Source organism: Hemitrygon akajei, chromosome 2 (genome assembly GCF_048418815.1).
Source record: "Hemitrygon akajei chromosome 2, sHemAka1.3, whole genome shotgun sequence".
NCBI lineage: Eukaryota > Metazoa > Chordata > Chondrichthyes > Myliobatiformes > Dasyatidae > Hemitrygon > Hemitrygon akajei.
Window position 1 is genome coordinate 181,282,017 of NC_133125.1, and position 25,693 is coordinate 181,307,709.

The following is a 25,693-nucleotide window of genomic DNA, read 5'->3' on the forward strand; positions in this document are numbered from 1 at the left end:
GGTAGAATTGCCTCTGGTAGGTGGGCAAGTGGTAGAATTGCCTCTGGTAGGTGGGTGAGTGGTAGAATTGTCTGGGTATGTGGGCAAGGGGTAGAATTGTCTGGGTATGTGGGCAAGTGGTAGAATTGCCTCTGGTAGGTGGGCAAGTGGTAGAATTGCCTCTGGTAGGTGGGCAAGTGGTAGAATTGTCTGGGTATGTGGGCAAGTGGTAGAATTGTCTGGGTATGTGGGCAAGTGGTAGAATTGCCTCTGGTAGGTGGGTGAGTGGTAGAATTGTCTGGGTATGTGGGCAAGTGGTAGAATTGTCTGGGTATGTGGGCAAGTGGTAGAATTGCCTCTGGTAGGTGGGTGAGTGGTAGAATTGTCCCGGTATGTGGGCAAGTGGTAGAATTGCCTCTAATAGGTGGGTGAGTGGTAGAATTGTCTGGGTATGTGGGCAAGTGGTAGAATTGTCTGGGTATGTGGGCAAGTGGTAGAATTGTCCAGGTATGTGGGCAAGTGGTAGAATTGCCTCTAATAGGTGGGTGAGTGGTAGAATTGTCTGGGTATGTGGGCAAGTGGTAGAATTGTCTGGGTATGTGGGCAAGTGGTAGAATTGCCTCTAATAGGTGGATGAGTGGTAGAATTGCCTCTAATAGGTGGGTGAGTGGTAGAATTGTCTGGGTATGTGGGCAAGTGGTAGAATTGTCTGGGTATGTGGGCAAGTGGTAGAATTGCCTCTAATAGGTGGGTGAGTGGTAGAATTGCCTCTAATAGGTGGGTGAGTGGTAGAATTGTCTGGGTATGTGGGCAAGTGGTAGAATTGTCTGGGTATGTGGGCAAGTGGTAGAATTGCCTCTAATAGGTGGGTGAGTGGTAGAATTGCCTCTAATAGGTGGGTGAGTGGTAGAATTGTCTGGGTATGTGGGCAAGTGGTAGAATTGTCTGGGTATGTGGGCAAGTGGTAGAATTGCCTCTAATAGGTGGGTGAGTGGTAGAATTGCCTCTAATAGGTGGGTGAGTGGTAGAATTGTCTGGGTATGTGGGCAAGTGGTAGAATTGTCTGGGTATGTGGGCAAGTGGTAGAATTGCCTCTAATAGGTGGGTGAGTGGTAGAATTGCCTCTAATAGGTGGGTGAGTGGTAGAATTGTCCAGGTATGTGGGCAAGTGGTAGAATTGTCCCGGTATGTGGGCAAGTGGTAGAATTGCCTCTGGTAGGTGGGTGAGTGGTAGAATTGTCCCGGTATGTGGGCAAGTGGTAGAATTGCCTCTAATAGGTGGGTGAGTGGTAGAATTGTCTGGGTATGTGGGCAAGTGGTAGAATTGCCTCTAATAGGTGGGTGAGTGGTAGAATTGTCCCGGTATGTGGGCAAGTGGTAGAATTGCCTCTGGTAGGTGGGTGAGTGGTAGAATTGCCTCTGGTATGTGGGCGAGTTGTAGAATCTCTGAGCAGCTGATTGGAATAATATAGGATTAGTGTAAACAGACATTTTATGAACAGCTTCTTCTCTTCTGCCATCAGATTCATGAACGGGAATCCACAAACACTACCTCACTAATTTGCTCTCTTTCTGCACTGATTATTGAATTTTTTTTCTATATTCCTTATTGTAACTTACAGTATATTCTATGTAGTACTGCTGCCCCAAATCAACAGCGTTTGTCAGTGATGAAAGCCTGACTCTGATTGATGATCAGCACAGACTTGGTGGGCCGTAGAATATGACTCTGACATCTCAGACATTAATCCCTGAATTCCTCAAGGATTGTGGATAACCGAGGAGGGAACAGCAATTGCAGCAATACTTAAGCATGTTGCTTTATGTTTTCTTGATGCTAATCCTGACCGTAAACTAGTCTAGTTCCTCGTGACACAAGATTCAAGATTAACTTATCACAAGTAAATCGAAACATACAGTCATTTGCACTAACAACCAACACACCTGAGGTCCATTCAACCCACTGAGACTCCTCCTGTAACCTCTTCTCTCCTGCGTCCCCACTGGCTCCCCCTCTGATTCCCCACCTATCCTCCGGTATTTTGGAGACGTCGCTAATTATTCTCAATTACCCCTAGTGCAAGTGGGATGAGAGACATGCCTTTTACAGGCAAACGTGGACATTGATTCAATTGGAGGCAGCCTTTACGACTCGAAAACAGGTCCTACAGCCCAACTGGTCCATAAACAAGCCTAGGTTCTGGAAAGTTGGCATTCCGACCACCCACAGGGCTTCAAGGCGGTGGTTCCGGTCGTGCTGGGAGCCTGAGGGAGGGGAGAGAGCCCAAAAATCCTAGGACTATCGATCCAAGGTCATCCGGGGAAAACAGTAGAGGTCAAAACTGGGCGAAGTAGAAGATGCTAGCAGCAAGATGGAGGAACAAGTCAACCCCTCCCCTCCCAACCCCAGAAATATCAGCCCACTGAACGGAGCTTAGAAGAATGAGAGCTGGTCTTTATAACACGTACGAGACTCTATAGAAGAGAATACTGAGAAGATGGTTTCCCTTTCAGAGTGGGCAAGTGGAGATGAACTCAGAATAACAGGGCTCTCATTCGAGATAGGTACGAGAGAGAACTTCAGCTCCCCAAGGATCATGAGATCACGAGATATATTGAAGTCAGAATCAAAGGAGCATTTAAACTGCAGTGGGTGGAGAGACAGTGGTGTTAAAGTTGAGATGGGATCAACTATAACGTTACTGAATTGCGTAGCATTCAATGGGCCGAGTGGCCCAATCTTCCTCCTCCATTTGTTCCAGTTGATTATGTTGGTGGACTAGTGGATAGTGTAGAGGGTTGTCGTTGTTTACAACAGGATGCAAAGCTGGGCTGGGAAGTGGCAGATGCAGTTCAATCTGGAAAAGTGTGGTGATACACTTTAGAAGTTCGAACTTGAAGGTAGAGTACAGGTTAATGGTAGGATTCTCAGTAGTGTGGAGGAACAGAGAGATCTTAGGGTCCACAGATCCCTCAAAGTTCCCGCACAAGTTGATTGAGTGGTCAAGAAGGTTTACGGTGTGTTAGCCTTCATTGGTCAGGGGACTAAGTTCAAGAGCCACTAAGTAATATTGCAGCTCTATCAAACTCTGGATAGACCACACTTGTGATTAATTCTGGTCACCTTATTTATTTAAAGGATGTGGAAGTTTCGAGAAAGTGCAGAAGAGATTTACCAGGACGCTACCTGGATCAGAGAGCATGTCTTATGAGGAAAGGTTGAGTAAGCTGGGGCTTTTTTTTTCCTCTTTGGAGCACAGGAGAATGAGAGGTAACTCGTAGAGGTGTATAAGATGATAAGAGGCATAGGTAGAGTGGATAACATGAAACTTTTTTCAAGGGTGGAAAAGGTGAATACGAGAGGGTATAATTTTAAAGCAGATGGATTATCGGGGTGTTTTCAAAGAGTGGCAAGTACATGGAATGCACTGGGGGAAGAGGCAGAGACCAATACAATAGGCAGCTTAGATAGGCACACAGATGAAAGAGAAATGAAGGGTTATATGGGAGGGAAGCGTTAAGTCGGTTAATGGGTTGGCACAACACAGTGGGATGAAGGACCTGTACTGTGCTGTACTGCTGGATGTTGTATAGAGTCAGGGACATGTACATCCGCCCCCAGTCCTGGCCAGCTCGCACCGCTCACCTGCCTCTCCCACTATCACCGGTTCTCGGAGGGTAAAATGCTCTTGTAGGAAGGGTGCTCGGCCAGGCTCTGTGAGGGCAAGGGGTGCTGCAGCTGCAGGACGGTCCCTTCGGTCTCGTCCTCCTCGTCTTCGGCCGGAGGCAGGTAGAAAATCTGGGTCAAGCCGTGGAGGCCTGCTGCGGCGTGGACTGTGTGCAGGACGAGCAGCATCATGACCAGGCCACAGAGGAGGAAGACTGCAGGGAGAGAGAGGGAAACACACACAGGAGAGGTTAGACACACTCGATATGTACTCTCTGAGCCCTGAAGTACAATGATGGGTGATCTTACTGAAGCATTCAATCCTCAAGCACAAGAGATTCGGCAGGTTTAGAAATTCCAGAGCAGCACACATAAGATGCTGGAGGAACTCAGCAAGTCAGGCAGCATCAATGGAGATGAACAAACAGTCAACATTTTGGACTGCGAACCTCCATCAGGACTCATTATTCCCTCCATAGATGCTGCCTGTCTGGCTACAGCACTTTCAAATTCAAAGTAAATTTATTATCAAAGTACATATACGTCACCATGTACAACCTGAGATTTGTTTTATTGTGAGCATACTCAATAAATCCAAGAAACAACAGAATCGATATAAGACTGCACCCAACAGAACAGACAAACAACTATTGTGCAAGAGACAGCAAACTGTGTAAATACAAAACAAATAAATAAATAAACATCAAAAATATGACGTGAAGAATCCTTGAAAGTGAGTTCATAGGTTGTGGGAACAGTTCAAATTTGGGGTGATTAAAGTTGAGTGAAGTTATCCTCTTTGGTTCAAGAGCCTGATAGTTGAGGAGTAGTAACTGTTCCTGAACTTGCTGGTGTGAGTCCTGAGGCTCCTGTGCCTCCTTCCTGATAGCAGCAGCACAAAGAGAGCATGACCTGGGGATTGGGGTCCCTGGTGATGGATGCTGGCTTCCTGTGACAACACTTCGTGTAGATGTGCTCAGAGGTGGGGAGCACTTTACACGAGTTGTATTCACTACCTTTTTCAGGATTTTCCTCTCAAGGGCGTTGGTGTTTCCACATCAGGCCATGATGCAACCAGTCAATGTACTCTCCGCCACACATCTATAGAAGTTTGTTGAAGTTTTAGATGTCACGCTGAATCTTCACAAACTTCGAAGGAAGTAGAGGTGCTATCATGCTTTCTTCATCATGGCACTTATGTGCTGGTCCAGGACAGGTCTCTGAAATGATAACACTGAGGAATTTAAAGTTGCCGACCCTCTCCACCTCTGATCTCCCAATGAGGGCAATTTCCTTCTCCTGAAGTCACTAATTTTTGCTGTCTAGATGTTCCAGGGTTGAGTGAGGAGCCAATGATTTGCTGTTGACCTGTTAAGCCAGTAGGCAAAATGGAATGGACTGAAGTCCCTTCTCAGGGAGGGTTAACGTGTTTCATCTCCAACCTTGCAAAACACACACAGATGTAAATACTCCCGGATGATAGTCACTGAGACAGGCTACCACTTTTTTCTTGGGCACCAGTATAATTGAAGCCTGCTTGTAGATGGGTACCTCTGACTACTAAACCGAAAGTTTAAAGATGTCGGTGAACACTCCAGCATGTTGATCAACCCAGGTCTTTAGTGTGTGGCCAGATATCCCGTCTGGGCCAGATGCTTTCCATGGGTTCATCCTCCTGAAGGATGTTCTCACATCAGCCTCACAGCCTGAATGTTGCTCTGGATTTCCAGCATCCGCAGATCTCTGAGGTGTATCACCTCCACCTATCACCTCCCAGCCTCTGTTGCTATTCCCACTCCCCTTTCCTCCATCTATTAGCCCCATCCTCAACTAAATCCAGCTCCTGCTCCATCCCTTCCCTCCATCTCGGCTATTGACCCTCTTCCTTTCCAGTCCAGATGAAGGGTCTCGACCTGAAGCATTGACTATCCATTTCCCATCACAGATGCTACCTGACCTGCTCAGTTCCTCTAGCTTTTTGTGTGTTGCTCCGGAGTCCAGCACCTGCAATGTCTCTCATGTCTCTGAGAGAAGGGGCTACAACCTGATGGCATGAACATTGCATTCTCTAGCTTCCGGTAACCGGCTCCAAGTCTGACCCTGTTCACTTTCTTCCTGATCGACCCTAGCCCCCATTCCCCCGTTTCGATCCCCTCCTCAAACCTCTCCATCTGGCCATCAGCTGCATCCCCTTCCCATTGGGTCACCTTCTCCGCCCACTGTTCCCCGCTACGCTCCCCAACTCCCTTATTTGATCCCATGCTGCACTTTCTGCTCCACATTCCTGCTCTCCACAAATTCCTCAGTCCAACTTTGCCAAGTCCAAAATGCTTCCTTTTCTCAGCCTTACTGCTATTTCTGGTAACCTTGGAAGCCTCCTGTATTTAAGGACCTTCCCCCCCCTGCAAGTCCGCGCGCTGACCACATTTCCTGGCGTGTTTGAGGTTTAACAGGAATATGCACAGTGAGAGGTCAATTGTAAGGGAGAGAATACGATTAATTGTAAGACCTCTAATGGTATTGCAATCAGAGAGATCTTTGGGTCCATATGACCACGAGACATGGGAACAGAATTACAGAACTAGGCAATTTGGAGTCTGCTCCTCCATACAATCATGGCTGATATATTTTGACTCTCAACCCCCAAGTCCAAGCCCATAGGTCCCTGAAGTGGCAACACAATATGACGGGGTGGTAGAGAAAGCCGGGGGAGTAGGGTAGAGACCAAGAAATGATGTGAAATGGCAAAATATTAACTGAGTAGGGAATGAAGGAGCTGAGGGGATAGGGAGGATAAAGAAATGGAAGCAGATAATATTGGAGAATATGACTATTATGGAGTATAAAACTTTATGGAGTATAAAACTTAATGCTAAAAACTATGGTGTGTTGGTATATGCTAGGGAGAGGTGGCTGGGAGCGGTCGCCAGCTGTGAAGTTGCTGTGTAACCAAAACTGTGTGAAATGCTAAAGGACAATGATGTGTTAATATATGCTAATCAGGTATCCAATTGAATGTAGAGACAATATGTGTTAATGAAAAGTAACTCAGGGATATTTTGCTTTGAACTTGTCGACTGCGTAGTAAAGCAATGTAGAGACAACATGTAGGGATATTTTGCTTTGAACTTGTCGGCTGTGTAACTAAAGCAATGTAGAGACAATATGTAGGGATATTTTGCTTTGAACAGGTCTGCTGTGTAATTAAAACTATATAGTCGACTAGAACAAATACGTCAATAGGTAAAAACAATAGTAACTGTGATATGCACCGCTTGGATATGTTAATGCAGCTAAACCAGGTTTGCCTTAAAAAGCGGCTGTATCCGAGAATCGGGAGGCAGTCAGCGACCAGCTCAATGACTGTCTCAGCTTTGATTTGCAAATTAAAGTTTAACCCTTCTTGAAGAATCTTCTGCGTCTCCTGGTCATTTGAAAAGCACGAAAAACCACGACATAATTGGCGTCACGAACAGGATCGGGCAGAGACCCGCGGAAGGGAAACGGCAGATTGGGAACGCTTCCCGGTCCTCTAGGGACCCCCACAAGGCTAACAGAATTATGGGTGCACCCAAAACAAAAGGAAAGCGCTTTTTTGCGACAATTTGGACTAAGAATTCTGTTGGCTTTGAGGAGGTCTTGGAGTCTCGGAAGTGTGGAACCGCTGCCAAAGGGTCTCTCCGGTCCAAAGAATCTGGCAGAATTGGGGGTTAACGGAGGAGGCTCAGAGGATTGCTCAAGAACACTGCAGTGAGGGTAAGTACAAATAAGTTAATACGTTAAGAAAAAGTCCTCGCGGTTACCGCCTTGAGAGAAGGGTCTGCTCGGGCGAGGTGTTAGAATAGAATTAGGGAAAAAAGTCCTCGCGGTTACCGCCTTGAGAGAAGGGTCTGCTCGGGCGAGGTGTTAGAATAGAGTTAGGGAAAAAAAGTCCTCGCGGTTACCGCCTTGAGAGAAGGGTCTGCTCGGGCGAGGTGTTAGAATAGAGTTAGGGAAGAAAGTCCTCGCGGTTACCGCCTTGAGAGAAGGGTCTGCTCGGGCGAGGTGTTAGAATAGAGTTAGGGAAAAAAAGTCCTCGCGGTTACCGCCTTGAGAGAAGGGTCTGCTCGGGCGAGGTGTTAGAATAGAGTTAGGGAAAAAAGTCCTCGCGGTTACCGCCTTGAGAGAAGAAGGGTCTGCTCGGGCGAGGTGTTAGAATAGAAGTAGGGACAAAAGTACATTAACAAGAGAGAATAACATGACAGGTAAAGGAATAGCAGTAGAGATTCTGAGCAAAAAATTCCCATTTTTTCAAAATGAGATCACAAAAAACTTCAGAAAAATGGGAAAAAAGAACCAAAAACCTGGTCACAAAGTGGCCAAAAGAAGGAACATTTGATGTAAGTTTGTGCGAAGAAATGGAGGAACTAACTAAAAAGTACAAATCAAAAGATAAATCTAAGAAAAGGGAGCAAAAAAGAGAACAAGAAATGGAAGTGCTAAAACTCTTTAGAACGGAGGGAGAAAGGCTGAGGAGGACAGGTAGAATATTGATTGCAAGTGAGAAAGATACAGAGGTGCTGGAGAAACTGTGTGTGTGTGTGTGTGTGTGTGTGTGTGTGTGTGTGTGTGTGTGTGTGTGTGTGTGTGTGTGTGTGTGTGTGTGTGTGTGTGTGTGTGTGTGTGTGTGTGTGTGTGTGTGTGTGTGTGTGTGTGTGTGTGTGTGTGTGTGAGAGAGAGAGAGAGAGAGAGAGAGAGAGAGAGAGAGAGAGAGAGAAAGGTACAGTGTACAGTGAGAGGCTGGCAACAGAAAACCCTCCTCCCTATAATGAGGAAGGAACCCCTAAGCAGTGCCCCCTGCTAACGGGAACAGTAAACATGCAGGGAGAAGTACAGGTTTGGGATAATGAGGAGGAGAAAAAACAATATGAGAAGGAAAAAGCGGCGATATGGCAGGAGATGCAGGCAGAAAAGATAAAGATAGAACAGGTACAGAGAGAAATGCAAGAACAGATTGAACGGATGATATACTTGAGGGAGGCGAAGGAATATGAGGAGTACCGATTATACCATAGGAATAAACAGACTAGAGAAGGTGACTCATTTGAGGAGCAAGAGTTAAGTGGAGAGAGAGAGAGGGTGTGAGAATTTATGGGGAAGAGGTAGAGGGCAGAAGCCTAGAAGGACAGAAGGAGGCAGTAGGGGAGCGGCTTGCGGAAGTAGAGAGAGAGTCAGATAAGTTACAAAAATGGGATTACCAGGAGAGATGTGAAAAATATTCAAGGGGCCCACCAGGCATTGAATCAAGACAGAAAGGAAGGACTCCACAGGGAGACCGAGGGAAGAGCAGAACCCCGGAGACATTTGTGTGGGAGGCAGTAAAGACATACCCAGAGACAGATGGGGAGTCAGGGGAGGAGGAAAGCCAGGGCAGGTGGGAAGGAGGAGGAAGAATGATGCCGTTGTTAGTTAAAGGATCAGGACAAGTGCAGTATATCCCTTGGGGATCCCAGGTCCTAGAAGGGCTGAAAACCACTCTGCCGAATTTACATGAAGGAGCAGGGAAATGGATGAGAGCCTTTGAGGAAGAAACAGCGGGACGATTATTGGCTATGGGAGATTTGAAGGCACTGTTGATAAGGTTGATGGGAACCTCCAAATTTAACGAACTAATGGAAATGGCTGGCATAGTAAACTCGAACGACCCAAGAACTGATGGAGACGGGTTTGACAGAGTGAGACAGAGGGTATGGCAGGCCCTCAGAAAGCTTTATCCGCCCAAAGTGGACCCCAAAGCCTTAAAAGGGGATCCAATGGGAGACACTGAAAACCCAGCAGCCTACGTAGAAAACCAGTTGAAAAGGTGGAGACTGGAGACTGAGCAAGAGGTGGAGAATAGCTTATTTATGACCTCACTGTTCCGACATAGCATTTTGGATGCAATGCCGCCACAAGTAAAATCCAAACTGGAGGAGGTGGTTGGGCTAACGTCAAAGACCCCACAAGAATTTAGAGACCACGTAGTCCATGCCGTTGAGAAATACCGGAAAGACAAACAAAGGTTGACTGAGCAGCAGGAAGAGGTGCAAAGAAAGTTAACACAAATGCAGCTCGAAGAACTCAAAAAGAAGGAAAAAGAGAAAAATAAAAAGATGCTGCCAACAACCACCGGTTCGAGTACAGCCATCGAACTGGACAAAACACTGCTATATGGAGGGGCCGATCATACTGTAAGACAAGGGCTGGAAAACCCCATGCCAATAATTAACTTTGAGGGAGCATCCCCACAAATGTTCTATCAGGAACAAACTAAATTCAAACAGCCCAGACAGGACTGGAAGTCCCAAGGAGGGGGACAGAGGAGCTATGGGCAAAGGAGACCAGTGAGAAGACAGTGGGAAAGAGAGGTAGAGAGATTGTGCTGGGAATGTAATCAGCCAGCCACAGTATGCCCTTCACCTTCCCATGTCAGGAAAGTTTATTAAGACGGTAGGGTTATCGGGAAAACACAGTTAACACAGGGCACGGCTCCAGTGCGGTTGAGAATGGGAAGTAAAGAAATTGTTTTGCCGGTGCTAGTACTTAAAGGAACTCCGATTAATTTGTTTGGCAGAGATGTCTTGTTGAAACTGGAATTAAAATTAGAATGCACCAGAAATGGGCTGAGTGTGAAAAGAGCAGGGGTTCAATTGATAGTGCAAGACGACAAGAAGGCTAATGCCTTTTGGATAGGAGACATCGCAGATCAGATTCAGGAAACCTGGGAAAAATGGAAAAAGGGCGTGCAGGTTATATTACCCAGGGCTGTAATGCCCAAATCTGAGCTACATTGTACAGTGATTTTTGACGAGACTCAGAACAGGGAGTTAGAGGAGCGGTGGCACCTGGAGGTATGTACCCAGCAGCACCTGGAAGGGGAGGCTGTGATGATTGGAAAGCAAGGGGCAGCTCTACAAGTTAAGTGGAACACCTTTTTAGAAAAATGGTACAGGATACCGGAGGCTGCGCCCCACGTAACGTTGGTGACAAATAAGGGATATCAGTCTAAAGACTTAGGACCTTTAGTTAAGAGTGCTGAAACCGTAACAGTGTGGAGGAAAATCACGCCAGAGGTGTGGATATCAGAAGACAACAATTGTATTAAAATAATGGTAAGTGTAGATATGGTAGGGACAGTGAGAGAGGTCGAAATAACTCCCCAACCACACATGCCCTTGCTGGGAAAGGAAAGAGGCCAGCAGAAAGATAAAAGGTTAGATGAGTTGCCGCCTATTCTGTGGTCACAGCATGACGCGGACGTAGGGAAAATAAAAACAGCTAGTCCGGTGGAAATAAAGCTAAAGAGAGGAGCAATTCCACCCAGGAGACCACGATACCCACTAAGACCAGAAAATAAAGAAGGAATAGCGTCGACAGTGCAGGGGTTGCTTAAATAGGAGTGCTTAGTATTTGTTTGCATTTACCTACAGAGGCGCCCAGTATACCTATACCAGAATGCCGCAAGGATTTAAACATTCACCACACATTTTTAATCAGGTATTGAAGGCAGACCTAGAGGGCATGCCATTGGAAAGTACATTGTTACAGTATGTGGATGACCTGTTGATTTGCTCCCACAGCGAGGAACAGTGTAAGCAGGACACTGTAACTCTGTTAGAGAAGCTAGCGCACAGAGGACATAAAGTATCCAAAAAGAAACTGCAATTCTGCACGCAGCAAGTGGAGTACTTAGGCAGGGTAATATCCAAGGGAGTGAAGGCGATAGCACCAGATCAGATTGAGGCAATAGCTAAGGCCCCAAAACCCCAGACTGTAGGGCAGATGATGACATTTTTGGGAATGGCAGGGTACAGCTCAGATTGGATAGGAGAATATGCTGAGATTGTGGCACCTTTAAGAGAGATAATGAAAGAAGCAGGACATACTAATTTAAAGAACGGCTTACAGTGGAATGGAGAGGCGGAGATAGCTTTCAGTACTATTAAGCAGGAATTGCAGTCAGCACCACAAAGTAGCAGAACTGCTGGAAAAAGGGAAATTTGTGTTGACACCAGCCAGGATAGCAGCGTATCAGATGCTATTGACATTTCCTGACATAACTATACAGAGATGCACTACCAGTAATATAGCCGATTTTGTCCCTTTAGACTATGAAGGAGAACCCCATGATTGTGTAGGGAAGACGATGGCATTTGCCAAATTGAGAGCAGATCTACGGTCAAAACCACTAGAGGAGATAGATAAACAGGTTCTGTTCGTAGACGGCTCTTGTTATAGGGACTATGATGGAAATCACGCAGGATTCTCAGTGGTGCAACAGGATCAGTCGAGCTATAAGATTATTAGGATGGAGTCCTGTCCCCAACCGTGTTCCGCCCAACTAGCAGAACTCAAAGCTCTGACAGCTGCGTGTGAAATGATGGAAGGTGAGAAAGTAGACACCTATACTGATTCAGCATATGCTCACGGAGTATGCCATTTGTTCGGGGCAGTGTGGACGCAGAGAGGTTAACGATGTAATAACAAAGGGAAATCAAGCTGCGGACGAGGCAGCTAGAAAAGCGTCTGGGTGTACATCAGCTGTCATTGCCCCCCAGGTAAGCCTAACTCCAGAACCTGACGTGGAGGACCTAATTGAAATACAAGGTAAGGCAACTTTGGCAGAACAGACAATGTGGAGAAAAAGGGGGGCCAAGCAGAACCCGGAAGGCTTGTGGAGCACGGAAGACGGCTTGTTGGTAGCGCCCACCCCTCTACTGACGATTCTGATTTCAGAAGCGCATGGGATTGACCATTGTGCAAAGGGGGAAGTGATAAGGAAAATAAAGAAGGATGGTTTTTGGTCACCTTATTTACAGGCTTCAGTGGACTTTGTCTTATCACGGTGCGAGGTATGCGCACAAAATAATGTTCAGAAGGGAATTACAACCCCAATAGGCCACATTCCCGTACCTGAAGGACCATTTAAACATTTAATGATCGATTACGTAGACATGATAAAGACAGTGGTGAAATTCCTGACAAATGAAGTAATCCCCAGGTTTGGAATACCTACAGAAGTGAGCTCAGACAATGGTTCAGCTTTTATCCAGAAAGTGGTCAAACTGGTACTACAGGCGCTGAGGATAAAGCAAAGGTTTGGATGTGTATATCACCCTCAGTCGCAGGGCATGGTAGAGAGAATTAATGGAACCCTGAAAGCCAAACTAAACAAAATTTGTGCAGATACTAAACTTAATTGGGTCGATGCTTTACCGTTAGCATTGATGAGTTACCGCATGCAAACTAATCGAATAACATGCCTGACACCGCACGAGATGCTCACTGGGAAGCTATCATACCTGTGATAGGGGTAAGCAAAACTGTTGAATGGATAAACTATATATACTATAATCAACAGAGGTTCATCAACTACACCGATGATGCACTGGAGGCCTTAAGGCAACAGCTAGCTGCAACTAGCAGGGTGGCGTGGCAAAACAGGTACTGGTTTGGCTTTTGGCAGAGAAAGGGGGTGTGTGTGTAATGTTTGGAGACCAATGCTGCACTTTCATACCGAACAATACTAGCCCAGAAGGGTCTTTCACCCGAGCAATGGATAAGTTAAGGAATCTGTGGACGGAGGTCAAACAGAATGCAGGGTTCGGACATCAGTTCTTTGATTGGTTGGAAAGTAGACTCGGAGGATGGGGAGCATGGATGACTAAAGTAGCAATAACTGTCAGTATTGTGTTGTTGAGCTGTGTGCTTGTGCTGTGCTGTTTTCTTCCTTGTCTCAAATCTCTTGTAGTGCGTGCTGCAACCAAACAACTTCCGATGCTCGTGACGATTGCTGAAGCTGGCGTAGTGGAGACAGAAACACCGGAAATGTATCGTTACAGCCTACAACACCTGCAGGATGAACAGGAGCAGAACGACAGTGTGGGAGTAGATTGTAAGGGCTTTTGAGTCTTTTTCCCTGTCTCAGGTACAAAGGGACAGGTTTTTGGCTCAGCGGCCCAGGGTAACAGGGAGAGAATACTTTGAGGTCTTGGCGCAGGAAATTTTAGTTTAACCCGAGATTTGGGAATAAGTGCTTGAGTTTATTGGGGCTTTTGTGCGCAGACTCTTAGTCTTCTCTCTGTGTGAGTGTGAGACCCAGAGGGGTCTCAAAGGGGGAATATATTGGAGAATATGACTATTATGGAGTATAAATCTTTATGGAGTATAAAACTTAATGCTAAAAACTATGGTGTGTTGGTATATGCTAGGGAGAGGTGGCTGGGAGCGGTCGCCAGCTGTGAAGTTGCTGTGTAACCAAAACTGTGTGAAATGCTAAAGGACAATGATGTGTTAATATATGCTAATCAGGTATCCAATTGAATGTAGAGACAATATGTGTTAATGAAAAGTAACTCAGGGATATTTTGCTTTGAACTTGTCGACTGCGACTGCGTAGTAAAGCAATGTAGAGACAATATGTAGGGATATTTTGCTTTGAACTTATCGGCTGTGTAACTAAAGCAATGTAGAGACAATATGTAGGGATATTTTGCTTTGAACATGTCTGCTGTGTAATTAAAACTATATAGTCGACTAGAACAAATACGTCAATAGGTAAAAACAATAGTAACTGTGATATGCACCGCTTGGATATGTTAATGCAGCTAAACCAGGTTTGCCTTAAAAAGCGGCTGTATCCGAGAATCGGGAGGCAGTCAGCGACCAGCTCAATGACTGTCTCAGCTTTGATTTGCAAATTAAAGTTTAACCCTTCTTGAAGAATCTTCTGCGTCTCCTGGTCATTTGAAAAGCACGAAAAACCACGACAATAACAGTGGAAGTGGAGACGCGTGATATAGGGAAAGAGAGAACAAGATGGTAGAGATGGGAAGGAAGTGGGGAGTGAGACAGGGATGACAACAAAAGACAGGAATTTGGCTGGGGCAGAGAGAATAGGATATAGACCAAAGTCAGAGGGCTCACACCAAAATGCTATAACCAGGTACAAATGCAGCCAACGAGATATTCCTTACAGGTGACAGAGAACTTGTAGAGAGGCCGCAGGCGTTGGTTACTCTGTTCCGCTGGGACGAAGTCACCCAGGCCGATGGTGCTGAGTGAGATGAAGCAGAAATAGAAGGCATCGGAAAAGCTCCACTCCACCTCAATGGCGCTGAAGATGGCCGAGGGGATGATGAAGAAGGTGATGAGGACCGTCAGTGTCAGCACAAAGAGGTGGATCCAGGTAATCTGCTGTCTGGTGTAGCTGAACCTCTCCTGGCAGAAGCGGATGGGCCGAGTGGTCAGGTAGAGCATCAGCCGCTGTACCAGCGCCGTCAGGAACAGCATCGTCAGTGGGACCCCCACAAAGGCGAAGATGATGGAGAAAGCCTTCCCCCCACTGGAGAGTGGGGTGGTGTGTCCATAACCTGCAGAGGGGAAAACCGTGAGGGTAAGCACAGATTCTATCAGGAATTCAATATTCTGCTGCTCGGAAGGCCGCAGATCCACATCCACGAACAACACACACAAAGATCAACTCGTCTTTCTTCAGAAGATCATTGAGGCATCAACCCCAGGGCTTGCCTTCCTTCCGTCCCTCCCTCCCCTCCATCTCCCTCACACACTCCCATTTCCAACTTCCCTCTCTCCCTCAGTCTCTCTCCTTCCCTCCTGTCCTCATTCTCTCCCTCCCTCACACCCTCCCCCCTCCTTCCCTCACACCTTCCCCTTCCTTCCCTCCCTCCTTCATGCACTTCCTCCCCCTCCTGCCTCCCCACCCTCATGCATTTCCTCCCCCTCCTACCTTCTGCCCCTCTCCCACAGTCAAAGTCAACTGATAATCAAAGTACACATCACCATATAAGACCACAAAACATAGGAGCAGAATTAGGCCATTCGGCCCATCGAGTCTGCTCTGCCATTCCATCATGGCTGATTTATTATCCCTCACAACCCCATTCTCCTGCCTTCTCCTCATAACTATAACATGAGAGCGAATCATGCTCTCATCTCACTGCTGCTATCAGGAAGGTGGTAAAGGAGCCTCAAGACCCACACTAGCAGAGTCAGGAACAGTTATTATCCTTCCACCATCGGTCTCCCGAACCAGAGGGGACAGCTTCATTCGCTTGGTCACTGAACTGCTCTTGCAACATATGGACTCATTTTCAAGGACTCCTCATCTCATGTTCTCGATAATTATTGCTTATTTATTATTGTTATTATTTGTTTTCTTTCTTTTGCACATTGTTTGTCCATGCTGTTGGGTGCTGCCTCTCATAGATTCGATTGTGGGTCTTGGATTTACTGAGCATGCCCACAAGAAAACCAATTTCATGGTTGTTTGAATATGCTGACATACATGCACTTTGATAATAAATTTACTTTGAATCTCAGTTTTAAATATACAATGACTTGGCCTCCACAGCCATCTGTGACAATGAATTCTACAGATTCATCTCCCACTGGCTGAAGAAATTTCTCCTCACCTCTGTTCTAGATGGATGTTCCTCTATTCTGAGGCCATGCCCTCCAGTCCTAGACTCATCCACTACAAGAAACATTCTCTCCACATCCACCCCATCTAGGCTTTCACTATTCTATAGGTTTCAGTGAGATTCCCTCTTCATTCTTCTATACTCCAGAACTGGCCCAGAGCCATCAAACGCTGTTCATACCTCAATCCTTTTATTCCCAGGATCATTCTCGTGAAGCTCCCTTGAACACTCTCCAACGACAGCACATCCTTTCTTAGATAAAGGGCCCAAAACTACTCACAATACTCCAAGTGCGGTCCGACCGACACCAAACAAGGCCTCAACATTACATCCTTGCTCTTCTGGTCCGCTCGAAATGAATGCTATCATTGCATTTGCCTCCCTCAACTTGCAAGTTAACCTTTAGGGGATCCTGCACAAGGGCTCCCAAGTCCTTTTGCACCTCAGATTTTTTAATTTCCTCCCTGCTTAGAAAATAGTCCATACCTTTATACCTTCTACCAAATTCACGACCATGCACTTCCCTGCATTATATTCCATCTGCAATTTCTTTGCTCATTCTCCCAAACTTCTGTAGACTCTCTGCTTCTTCAATGCTACCTGCCCTTTAAATAATCATTGTATCATCTGCAAACATGGCCACAAAACCATCAATTCTGTCTTCTAAATCATTGACATACAATGTGAAAAGAGGTGTTCCTAAGACAAACCTGTGTGGAACACCACTAGTCACTGGCAGCCAACTAAAATAGGCCTCCTATTCTCATTCTTTGCTTTCTGACAGTCAGCTGATCTTCTATCCATGCTAATATCATTCCTGTAATACTATGTAATACTAGTATCCACTCTCATATCTCTTTTTCTCTTTATGTATCTGAGGAAAACTTCTGGTGTCTCCTTTTATAGCTTACCTTCATACTTCATCATTTCTCTCCTTATAGATTCTTTAGTTGCCTTCTGTTGGTTTTTAAAAGCTTCCCAATCCTCTAACTTCTCACTAATTTTTGCTAATTATCTGCCCTCTCTTTGGCTTTTATGCACTTTGACTTCTCTTGTCATCCACCATTGTCGATCCTCCCTTTCTTCATTTTTGGGATGTATCTCCAAGCGCCTTCTGAATTGCCCCCAGAAACTCTGCCATCATCGCTGCTAGTGTCCCCTCTGAATCAACTTTGGCCAGCTCCTCTCTCATGTCCCTGTAATTCCCTTTATTTTATTGTAATACTGATACATTTGAATTTAGCTTTTCCTTCTCAAAATGCTGAACAAATTCTATCATGACTGGATGGAACGTTGCCTCCTGGGTGCCAGGATCAAGAATGTCTCTGACCAGGTCCATGGCATTCTCAAGGGCAAGGCTCTATGGCATTCAGGTCCATGGCATTCTCAAGGGCAAGGCTCTATGGCATTCAGGTCCATGGCATTCTCAAGGGCAAGGCTCTATGGCATTCAGGTCCATGGCATTCTCAAGGGCAAGGCTCTATGGCATTCAGGTCCATGACATTCTCAAGGGCAAGGCTCTATGGCATTCAGGTCCATGGCATTCTCAAGGGCAAGGCTCTATGGCATTCAGGTCAATGGCATTCTCAAGGGCAAGGCTCTATGGCATTCAGGTCCATGGCATTCTCAAGGGCAAGGCTCTATGGCATTCAGGTCAATGGCATTCTCAAGGGCAAGGCTCTATGGCATTCAGGTCAATGGCATTCTCAAGGGCAAGGCTCTATGGCATTCAGGTCCATGGCATTCTCAAGGGCAAGGCTCTATGGCATTCAGGTCCATGGCATTCTCAAGGGCAAGGCTCTATGGCATTCAGGTCCATGGCATTCTCAAAGGCAAGGATGAGCAGCCAGGAGTCTTGGTACAAATTGGCATCATTGACATAGATAGAAAAGGTGAGGAGATCCTGAAGAGAGATTTTAGGTAGCTAGGTAGAAAGCTGAGAAACAGGACATCCAGAGTAGTAATCACTGCCTGTGCCATGTGCCAGTGAGGGAAAGGACGGGATGATTTGGCAGCTGAATGTGTGGCTGAGGAACTTGGCGGGGTTTATGGATCATTGGGATCTCTTCCAGGGACGGTACGACCTGTACAAAAGGGATAGATTACACCAAAACCAGAGGGAGTTCAGTATCAATGCAAGCAGGTTGGCTGGAGTTGTTCAAGAGAGTTTAAACTAATTTGGCAGGGGTTTGGGAACTGGAGTGATAAGGCTGAAGATGATCAACTGGTTTACAAACAGAGGCAGTGTGTAGTGAGACTCGTAGCAAGGGGGAAGCTGACGATAGGGCAAAATTGCTGTCAACAGTTGCAACATAAAAGGCAGACAAAATTGAGAAGGGTGAACACAGGACTGAAGGTGTTACATTTGAATGCATGCAGTATATGGAATAAGGTAGATAAACTTGTAGCACAGTTACAGATTGGCATGCATGATGTAGGCATCACTGAATCATGGCTGAAAGAAGATTATAGCTGGGAGCGTAATGTCCAAGGATACACATGGTATCAAAAGGACAAGCTGGGGTTGGCATTGCTCTGTTGGTAAAAAATTAAATCAAATAATTAAAAAGAGGTGAGGTTGGGTCAGAAGGTGTTGAATATTTGTGGGTAGAGCTCAGGAACTGCAAGTCCCCGATGGGACTTGCATACAGACCTCCAAACAGTTCTAAGAATATAGTCTACACATTACAACAGGAGCTTAAAAAATGCCTGCCAAAAGGGCAGTGTTTACAATCTTCATGGAGGATTTCAATATGCAATAGAATGGGAAAATCAGGTTGGTATTGGTTTCCAAGAGGGGGAATTTCTAGAATTTAGCACAGTTTTTTTGGAGAAGTCCGTGGTTGAGCCCACGATGGGATCAGCTATTCTGGAATGGGTGTTGTGCAATGAACCAGAATTGATTAGGGGGCTTAAAGCAAAAGAACCCTTGGGGCAAGTGACCAGACTGTGATCTAATTCACCCTGAAATTTGAGGAGAAGATAAAGTCAGATGTATCAGTATTACTGTGGAGTAAAGGGAATTACAGAGGCGTGAGAGAGGTGTTGGCCAGAGCTGATTGGAAAAGTGCAGGGATAACGGCAGAGCAGCAATGGCTGGAAGCAATTCAGAAGGCACAGGATATATACATCCTAAAGAGGATGAAGTATTTTAAAGGCAAGATGACACAACCGTGACTAACAAGAGAAGTAAAAGCCAACTTAAATGCCAAAGAGAGGGGATATAATAGAGCAAAAATTAGTGGGAAGTTAAATGATTGGGAAGCTTTTAAAAGCCAACAGAAGGCAGCTAAAAATGTCATTAAGAAGGTGAAGATGGAATATGAAAGTAATCTAGCCAATAATATTAAAGAGGATACCAAAAGTTTCTTCAGATACATAAAGTGTAAAAGAGAGGCAAGAGTGGATATTGGACAGCTGGAAAATGACACTGGAGAGGTGGTATTCGGTGACAAGGAAATGGCAGATGAACTGAATAAGTATTTGGCATCAGTCTTCACTGTGGAAGTTCCATATGTCAGGGATCATGAGGTGTGTGAAGTTACCATTACTAGAGAGAAGGTTCTTGGGAAACAAAAAGGTCTGAAGATAGAAAAGTCACCTGGACTAGATGGTGTTAACCCAGGTTTCAGAAAGAGGTGGGAGATCATGGAGGCATCAGTAGTGATCTGTCAAGAATCACTAGATCCGGGAATGGTTCCAGAAGACTGGAAAATTACCAATGGTTCTCCACTCTTCAAGAAGGGAGAAAGGCAGATGAAAGGAAATAATAAACTAGTTAGTCTGACCTCAGTGGCTGGAAAGATGTTGGAGTTGATTATTAAGGATGAGGTCTCAGGGTACTTGGAGGCACATGATAAAATAGGCCATAGTCAGCATGGTTTCCTCAAGGGAACATCTTGCTTGACAAATCTGTTGGAATTCTTTGAAGAAAGAACATGCAGGATAGACAAAGCAGAATCAGTTGATGTTATGTTTGGATTTTCAGAAAGCCTTTGACAAGGTACCACATGAGGCTGCTTAACAAGCTATGAACCCATTGTATTACAGGGAAGATTCCAGCATAGTGTTACACCTGTGCCCCAACTCTGAGGGGCCGAAGGGTACAAAGTAGCCCCCTCCTTTTTGAGAATCGCAAGATCGCTATTAATTCAGGTCAGGAGACCCAGGAAATGAGAGAAAGACATGCAGAATCCACACGGGGTTTGGAATGTCCTGGCCCCTCAGCGATACAAAGCCACGGGAAACGGCCATTGTCTCTTGGAGACGGAATTGTGTATTGAGCACTGTGCTATTCATCGAAGCCCTCAAGGAATGAGCAACGTGGACTGGTTGGGGGATGGCATCCTCCCAACCTGATTGACATCTGAGACCCCGTGAGTAAGGATAAAAGAAGGTCTAGGGAACAACCCCTTCAGACGCACCAGGAGAAACGCTAGAAATCCCGTGACAGCGTAATAGCGACAGCCGGTGGAGAGCCCACGTGTGTCCTTTTCCATTTGCCTCGGAATTGGTGGGCCTCACCACGGAAGAACGGTTTTAGCTAAAAAGGAGAAACCAGCCCCAACGACATTTCGAAGGATCGACATCATAAAAAGGAAAAACGGGCAAGTTCTAAAAATCCGTCTCTCTCTCCAACCAAAAGCTGCAGCCTGAATGAACTTGAGTGACTTTTATATTTCCATCAGACAATACATTATCCCCTAGACAACGATAGAGCTATTTCTTATTGATTATTATTATACCCACGCTTTTAGATTTAGTATTGACGACGTATATTATCTGTATGTTTGCATTGATATTATTTTTGTGTATTTTTATCAATAAATACTGTTAAAAATAGTACCATCAGACTTCAACGGACCTCTCTATCTTTGCTGGTAAGTGACCCAGTTACGGGGTACGTAACAATAGATAAAACTGGCTGATTGGCAGGAGGCAAAGAGTGAGAATAATGGGAGCCTTTTCTGGCTGGCTGCCGATGACTAGTGTTCCACAGGGGTCTGTGTTGGAACTGATTCTTTTTATGTTATCTGTCGATGATTCGGATGATAGAATTGATGGCTTTGTGGCCAAGTTTGTGGACGATATGAGGATAGGTGGAGGGACAGGTAGTTTTGAGGAAGTAGAGAGGCTGCAGAAGGACTTAGACAGATTAGGAGAAGTGGTAGATGGAATACAGCATTGGGAAGTGTATGGTCATGCACTTTTGTAGAAGAAATGAAAGGCTTGACTATTTTCTAAATGGAGAGAAAATACAAAAGTCAGCAGTCAGCATGGACAAAGAAAGATTACACAAGCTAGCAAAGTATTTCTTGTTGTTTCCTCAATTCCATCCCCACCCCAGGCTGTGACGAAGACTCATGCAAATTTCTACAATGCAAGATGTATCCTGGCAGGCATTCTGAGAACATCATGAACTGTTAACTGTAAACAAACTGTGCAGATCCAGATATAGATCAATAGCAATAAATAACCAGCATGAACTAACAATATAACAGCGTCCTTTGTTCAAGAACCTGATGGTTGAGGGGTAGTAACTGCTCTTGAACCTGATAGTGTGAGTCCTGAGGCACCTCTACCTTCTCCCCGATGGCAGCAGTGAGAAAAAATTATGGCCTGGGTGGTGAGAATCTTTCTTACGGTAATGTTTCATGTAGATGTGTTCAATGGTTGGAAGGGTTTTATCATCCACTACTTTTTGTAGGATTTTCTGCTGAAAGGCATTGGTGTCTCCACACCGGGCTGTAATGCAGCCGGTCAGCACACTTTCCACCACTCATCGACAGAAGTTTGCCAAGGCTTTCGATGACTTGCTGAACCTCCAGACTCCAGAGGAAGTAGAGACACTGTCATGCTTTCTTGGCAATAATATTTATATGATGGTGCCAGGACAGATCCTCTGAAATAGGGACATCTAGGAATTTAAAGTTACTGACCCTCTCCACCTCTGATCCACCAATGATTACTGGCTCACAGACCTCTGTTTTCCCTCTCTTAAATTCTACGATCAGTTCCTTGGTCTTACTGACATTGAGTGAGAGGTTGCTGTTATTACACCACTCAGCCAAGTTTTCAATCTCCCTGCTGACACATCACTCCATCGAGGACATCTTTAAAAGACGGTGTCTCAAGAAGGCAACCAGTGACACTAAATCCTCAGCACCTAAGACATGCCCTTTTCTCATTACTATCATCGTGGAGGTGTTACAGGAGCCTGAAGACCCACTCTCAATGTATTTTTCCCCTTCGTCATCAGACTTCCAAATAGTCCATTGATCCACCTCATTATTCTATTCTTTTTGCACTATTTATTTTGTAATTTATAATTATTTTATCTCTTAGCACTGTTTTGCAGCAGCGGTATGACAGTGACAAATAACCTGACTCGGACTGATTGAGGAAGAAATATTACCTTGGACTGTGCGGGGTTATGGAATGACAAATAGCATAATTACAGATTCATTAAAATGAGAACCAGTCTTTAGGAAATAAAAACTTCTACTCAATTTCCATCTGATACCTGGTGACTAGTGAAACCAATCACTGGGTGGGGGGTATTCTGGTTCCACAGCCATTAATTGCTCAGGATCAGTTATTACTCTGCAGCCATCAGCCCCCTGAACCAGCGTGGATAATTGCACTCACCACAACCCGATTCCTCAATCTACAGACTCACTTTGTAGGGCTCTTACAACTCATGTTGAGGGGGATAATAAATCAGCCTCGAGGGGCTGAATGGTCTAATTCTGCTCCTATGTCCTATGGTTGGACGTTCTCAGTATTATATTTGATTTGCAGTTTGCCTTCTCTTACACATTGGTTGTTTGTCAGTTTCTGTTAATATATAGTTTTCATAAGTTCTATTGTACAGTATTTCTTTATTTTCCTGCAAGGAAACAAATCACAGGGTGATGTATATGTACTTTGATAATAAATTTACTTTGAGTTTGATTCTGTCCTACGTATGAGAAAAAAATAAATGAACTTTCCTGCTATGAGCTCATTGCTAAAAGTACATCGCTGTTCCTTGAGGCACAGTTCAGAACAGATCTGTTTTGTTACTTAACCTTCTGGTTAATTGTGTATTTGTGCAGCCATACGACAAAAGGGATACATTTTGGGTGCCTGGAGCTTATTCTCAGAGGCTTTTGGAACAGATACCAGTAGACGGAGCTCCTCTCTGAAATAGCTCTATGAGACGGTTTCGATCCGGGAACTTTGCTTTACCTTGGCACACTGGTTAGGGGCCACAACGTCACAGAGCATGGAAACAGTTCCTTCAGCCCAGCTGAACCACCCCGATCCAAAGTACTCCTAATTGCCACCATTGGCCCAGATCCCTCTAACCTTTCCCTATCCATGCACCACACCGCTGTTGCTTTGTCGCTTATTTTGTTCTTGGTTGCTCAGCTGGACATTGTGGGCACGCTAGGTCAGTGTCGGAACATGTGGCAACACTTGCAGGCTGCCCCCAGCACATCCATTAGATAGATACCATTGATCCCAAAGGAAATTATAGTGTCACAGTTGCATTACAAGTGCACAGTTATAAATATTAGAAGTAGAAAGAATTAAAAAAAACAAGTTAACACAAACAGTTGAACAGGGTCATCACCTCCCCAGCTATAAGTTGACTCGTTATGGAGCCTAATGGCAGAGGGCAAAAACGACCTCAGATATCGCTCTTTGGAGCAGCGTAGTTGCCTTCGTCTATTACTGAAAGTGTTCCTTTGTTCAGCCAAGGTGGCATGCAGAGGGTGAGAAACACCGAATTGCCAGGATTTTCCGTAGGGTTTTTTGTTCTACCACAGCCTCCAGCGTGTCCAGTTTGACTCCTATCACAGAGCCAGCCTTTCTAATCAGTTTACTGAGCCTGTTGGCATCACCCATCTCCAGGCTATTGCCCCAGCCCCATTAGTTATGTTGGATGTTAATATAAATGATGCATTTCACTGTACATACGTACACGTGATATACAAATCTGAGTCTGTCATTATTGCACCTGCCTCAACCTCTTTCTCTGTCAATTCATTTCGTACACACACCACCCTGTGTGTGAAAACGTTTGCCCTCAAATTCCTATTAAGTTTCTGTACTCTAACCTTAAACCTATTGTTGATTCCCCAGCCCGAGGAAAAAGGCTGAGTGCATTCACCCTACCTATGCTCCCTCATGACGTTAGACAGTTCTCTAAGATCGCCTCTCAGTCTCCCACACTCCAAGGGAAAAGAAGTTCTAGCCTGTCCAACCTTGAGTACATTTACGAGTAGCACTGCCATACGAAAGCAGCATCCAACACCAAGGACCCCCAGAACCCTGGCTATGCCCTCCTCTCGTTACTACCATCAGGCAGGAGGTACAGAAACCTTAGGTCCCACACCACCAGGTTTAGGCGCTGTTATTACTGAGCTCTAAGACCATCAGACTCCTGAATCGGCGTGGATTACTTCACTCACAACTCAGAACTGACTCCACAACTTGAAGGCTCACTTTCAAGGACTCATCTTCTCAGTACTTATTTTATATCCACAATTTGTCATTTGCACATTGGTTGTTTGTAAGTCTTTATTTATAGTTTTTCCTAAATTCTATTATACTTCCTTATTTTCCTGTAAATACCTGGAAGAAAATGAATCTCAAGGCTGTACTGTATACCAGTGACTAGGCATCCACAGCTGTCCGTGGCAAAGAATTGCACAGATTCACCTCCCTCTGGCTAAAGAAATTCCTCCTCATCTCTGTACTAAAGGGATTTCCTTGTGTTCTGAGGCTGTGCCCTCTGGTCCTCGCTCCCCCTTATAGGGAACATATAACTGCTACAACCCTAGCTTCTGTCTATCAGCCTATTCTATACTTGTGTGGCATCTTCTCCGAGGAGCATCACCTTGCAGTGGAGAAGAGGCTTGTGAGTTCCCGAGACTCAGAGTGCTAGTTGGCCAGTGTTAGAGTGGGGATATCAGGCTTTGGCTCAGAGACATTGGCGAGGAGAGGCAGAGGCTGGAGGTAGATTTTCTTTTTGTTTAATTTTTCTTTCTTTCTTATTGCACAGTTAGAGCAGTGGGAATGCCAAGCAGAATAGTGGAAAGTTCCTCTTGTGGGATGTGGGAAAGGAGGGAGACCTCCAGTGTTTCTGATGACCATACCTGCAAGACGTGCATCCACAGCTGCAGCTTCGTCAGACTGTGTTAAGTAACTGGAGCTGGAACTGGATTAACTCCGGATCATTCGGGAGGCTGAGGGATTGATTGACAGGACACAGGTAACAAGGCAACTGTCAGGAGGGTGAAAGGGGACACAGTCATTGCAGAGTACCCCTGTGCCCATTCCCCTCAACAGTGGGTTTGGATACTATTGACCTAGCAGATAAAGCCACAGTAGCTGGGTCTGTAGCACTGTGTCTGGCTCTGTGGCTCAGAAAGGGAAGTGGGGAGGAGAGGTGACCTGTGGTGATAGGGAATTCATTGTTAGGGGAACAGGCAGGAGGATCTACGTAGGAGAACGAAGTTCCCAGATGGTACGTTGCCTCACTGGTGTCAGCATCAGGAACGTCTTGGATCAAGTCCATAGCATTCTTAAGTGGGAG

The 25,693-nt window shown here is 45.4% G+C and overlaps 1 protein-coding gene across 3 annotated transcripts in view; it reads right to left on the bottom strand.

Moving 5' to 3' along the window:
• Nucleotides 1-25,693, bottom strand: part of LOC140718964 (potassium channel subfamily K member 6-like) — a 49,485-nt gene that overhangs the window by 18,842 nt on the left and 4,950 nt on the right. For 2 of the 3 annotated variants that reach the window (XM_073033278.1, XM_073033267.1), the window contains exons 2-3: nt 14,641-15,036; nt 3,626-3,861 (exon numbers count right to left, since the gene is read on the bottom strand). In XM_073033278.1, the coding sequence (XP_072889379.1) occupies nt 3,641-3,861; nt 14,641-15,036 (617 nt within the window). In that variant the 3' untranslated portion in view covers nt 3,626-3,640. Of the gene's footprint in view, nt 1-1,745; nt 3,862-14,640; nt 15,037-25,693 lie in introns of those variants that run through there. The other variant, XM_073033260.1, reaches the window with a different exon arrangement.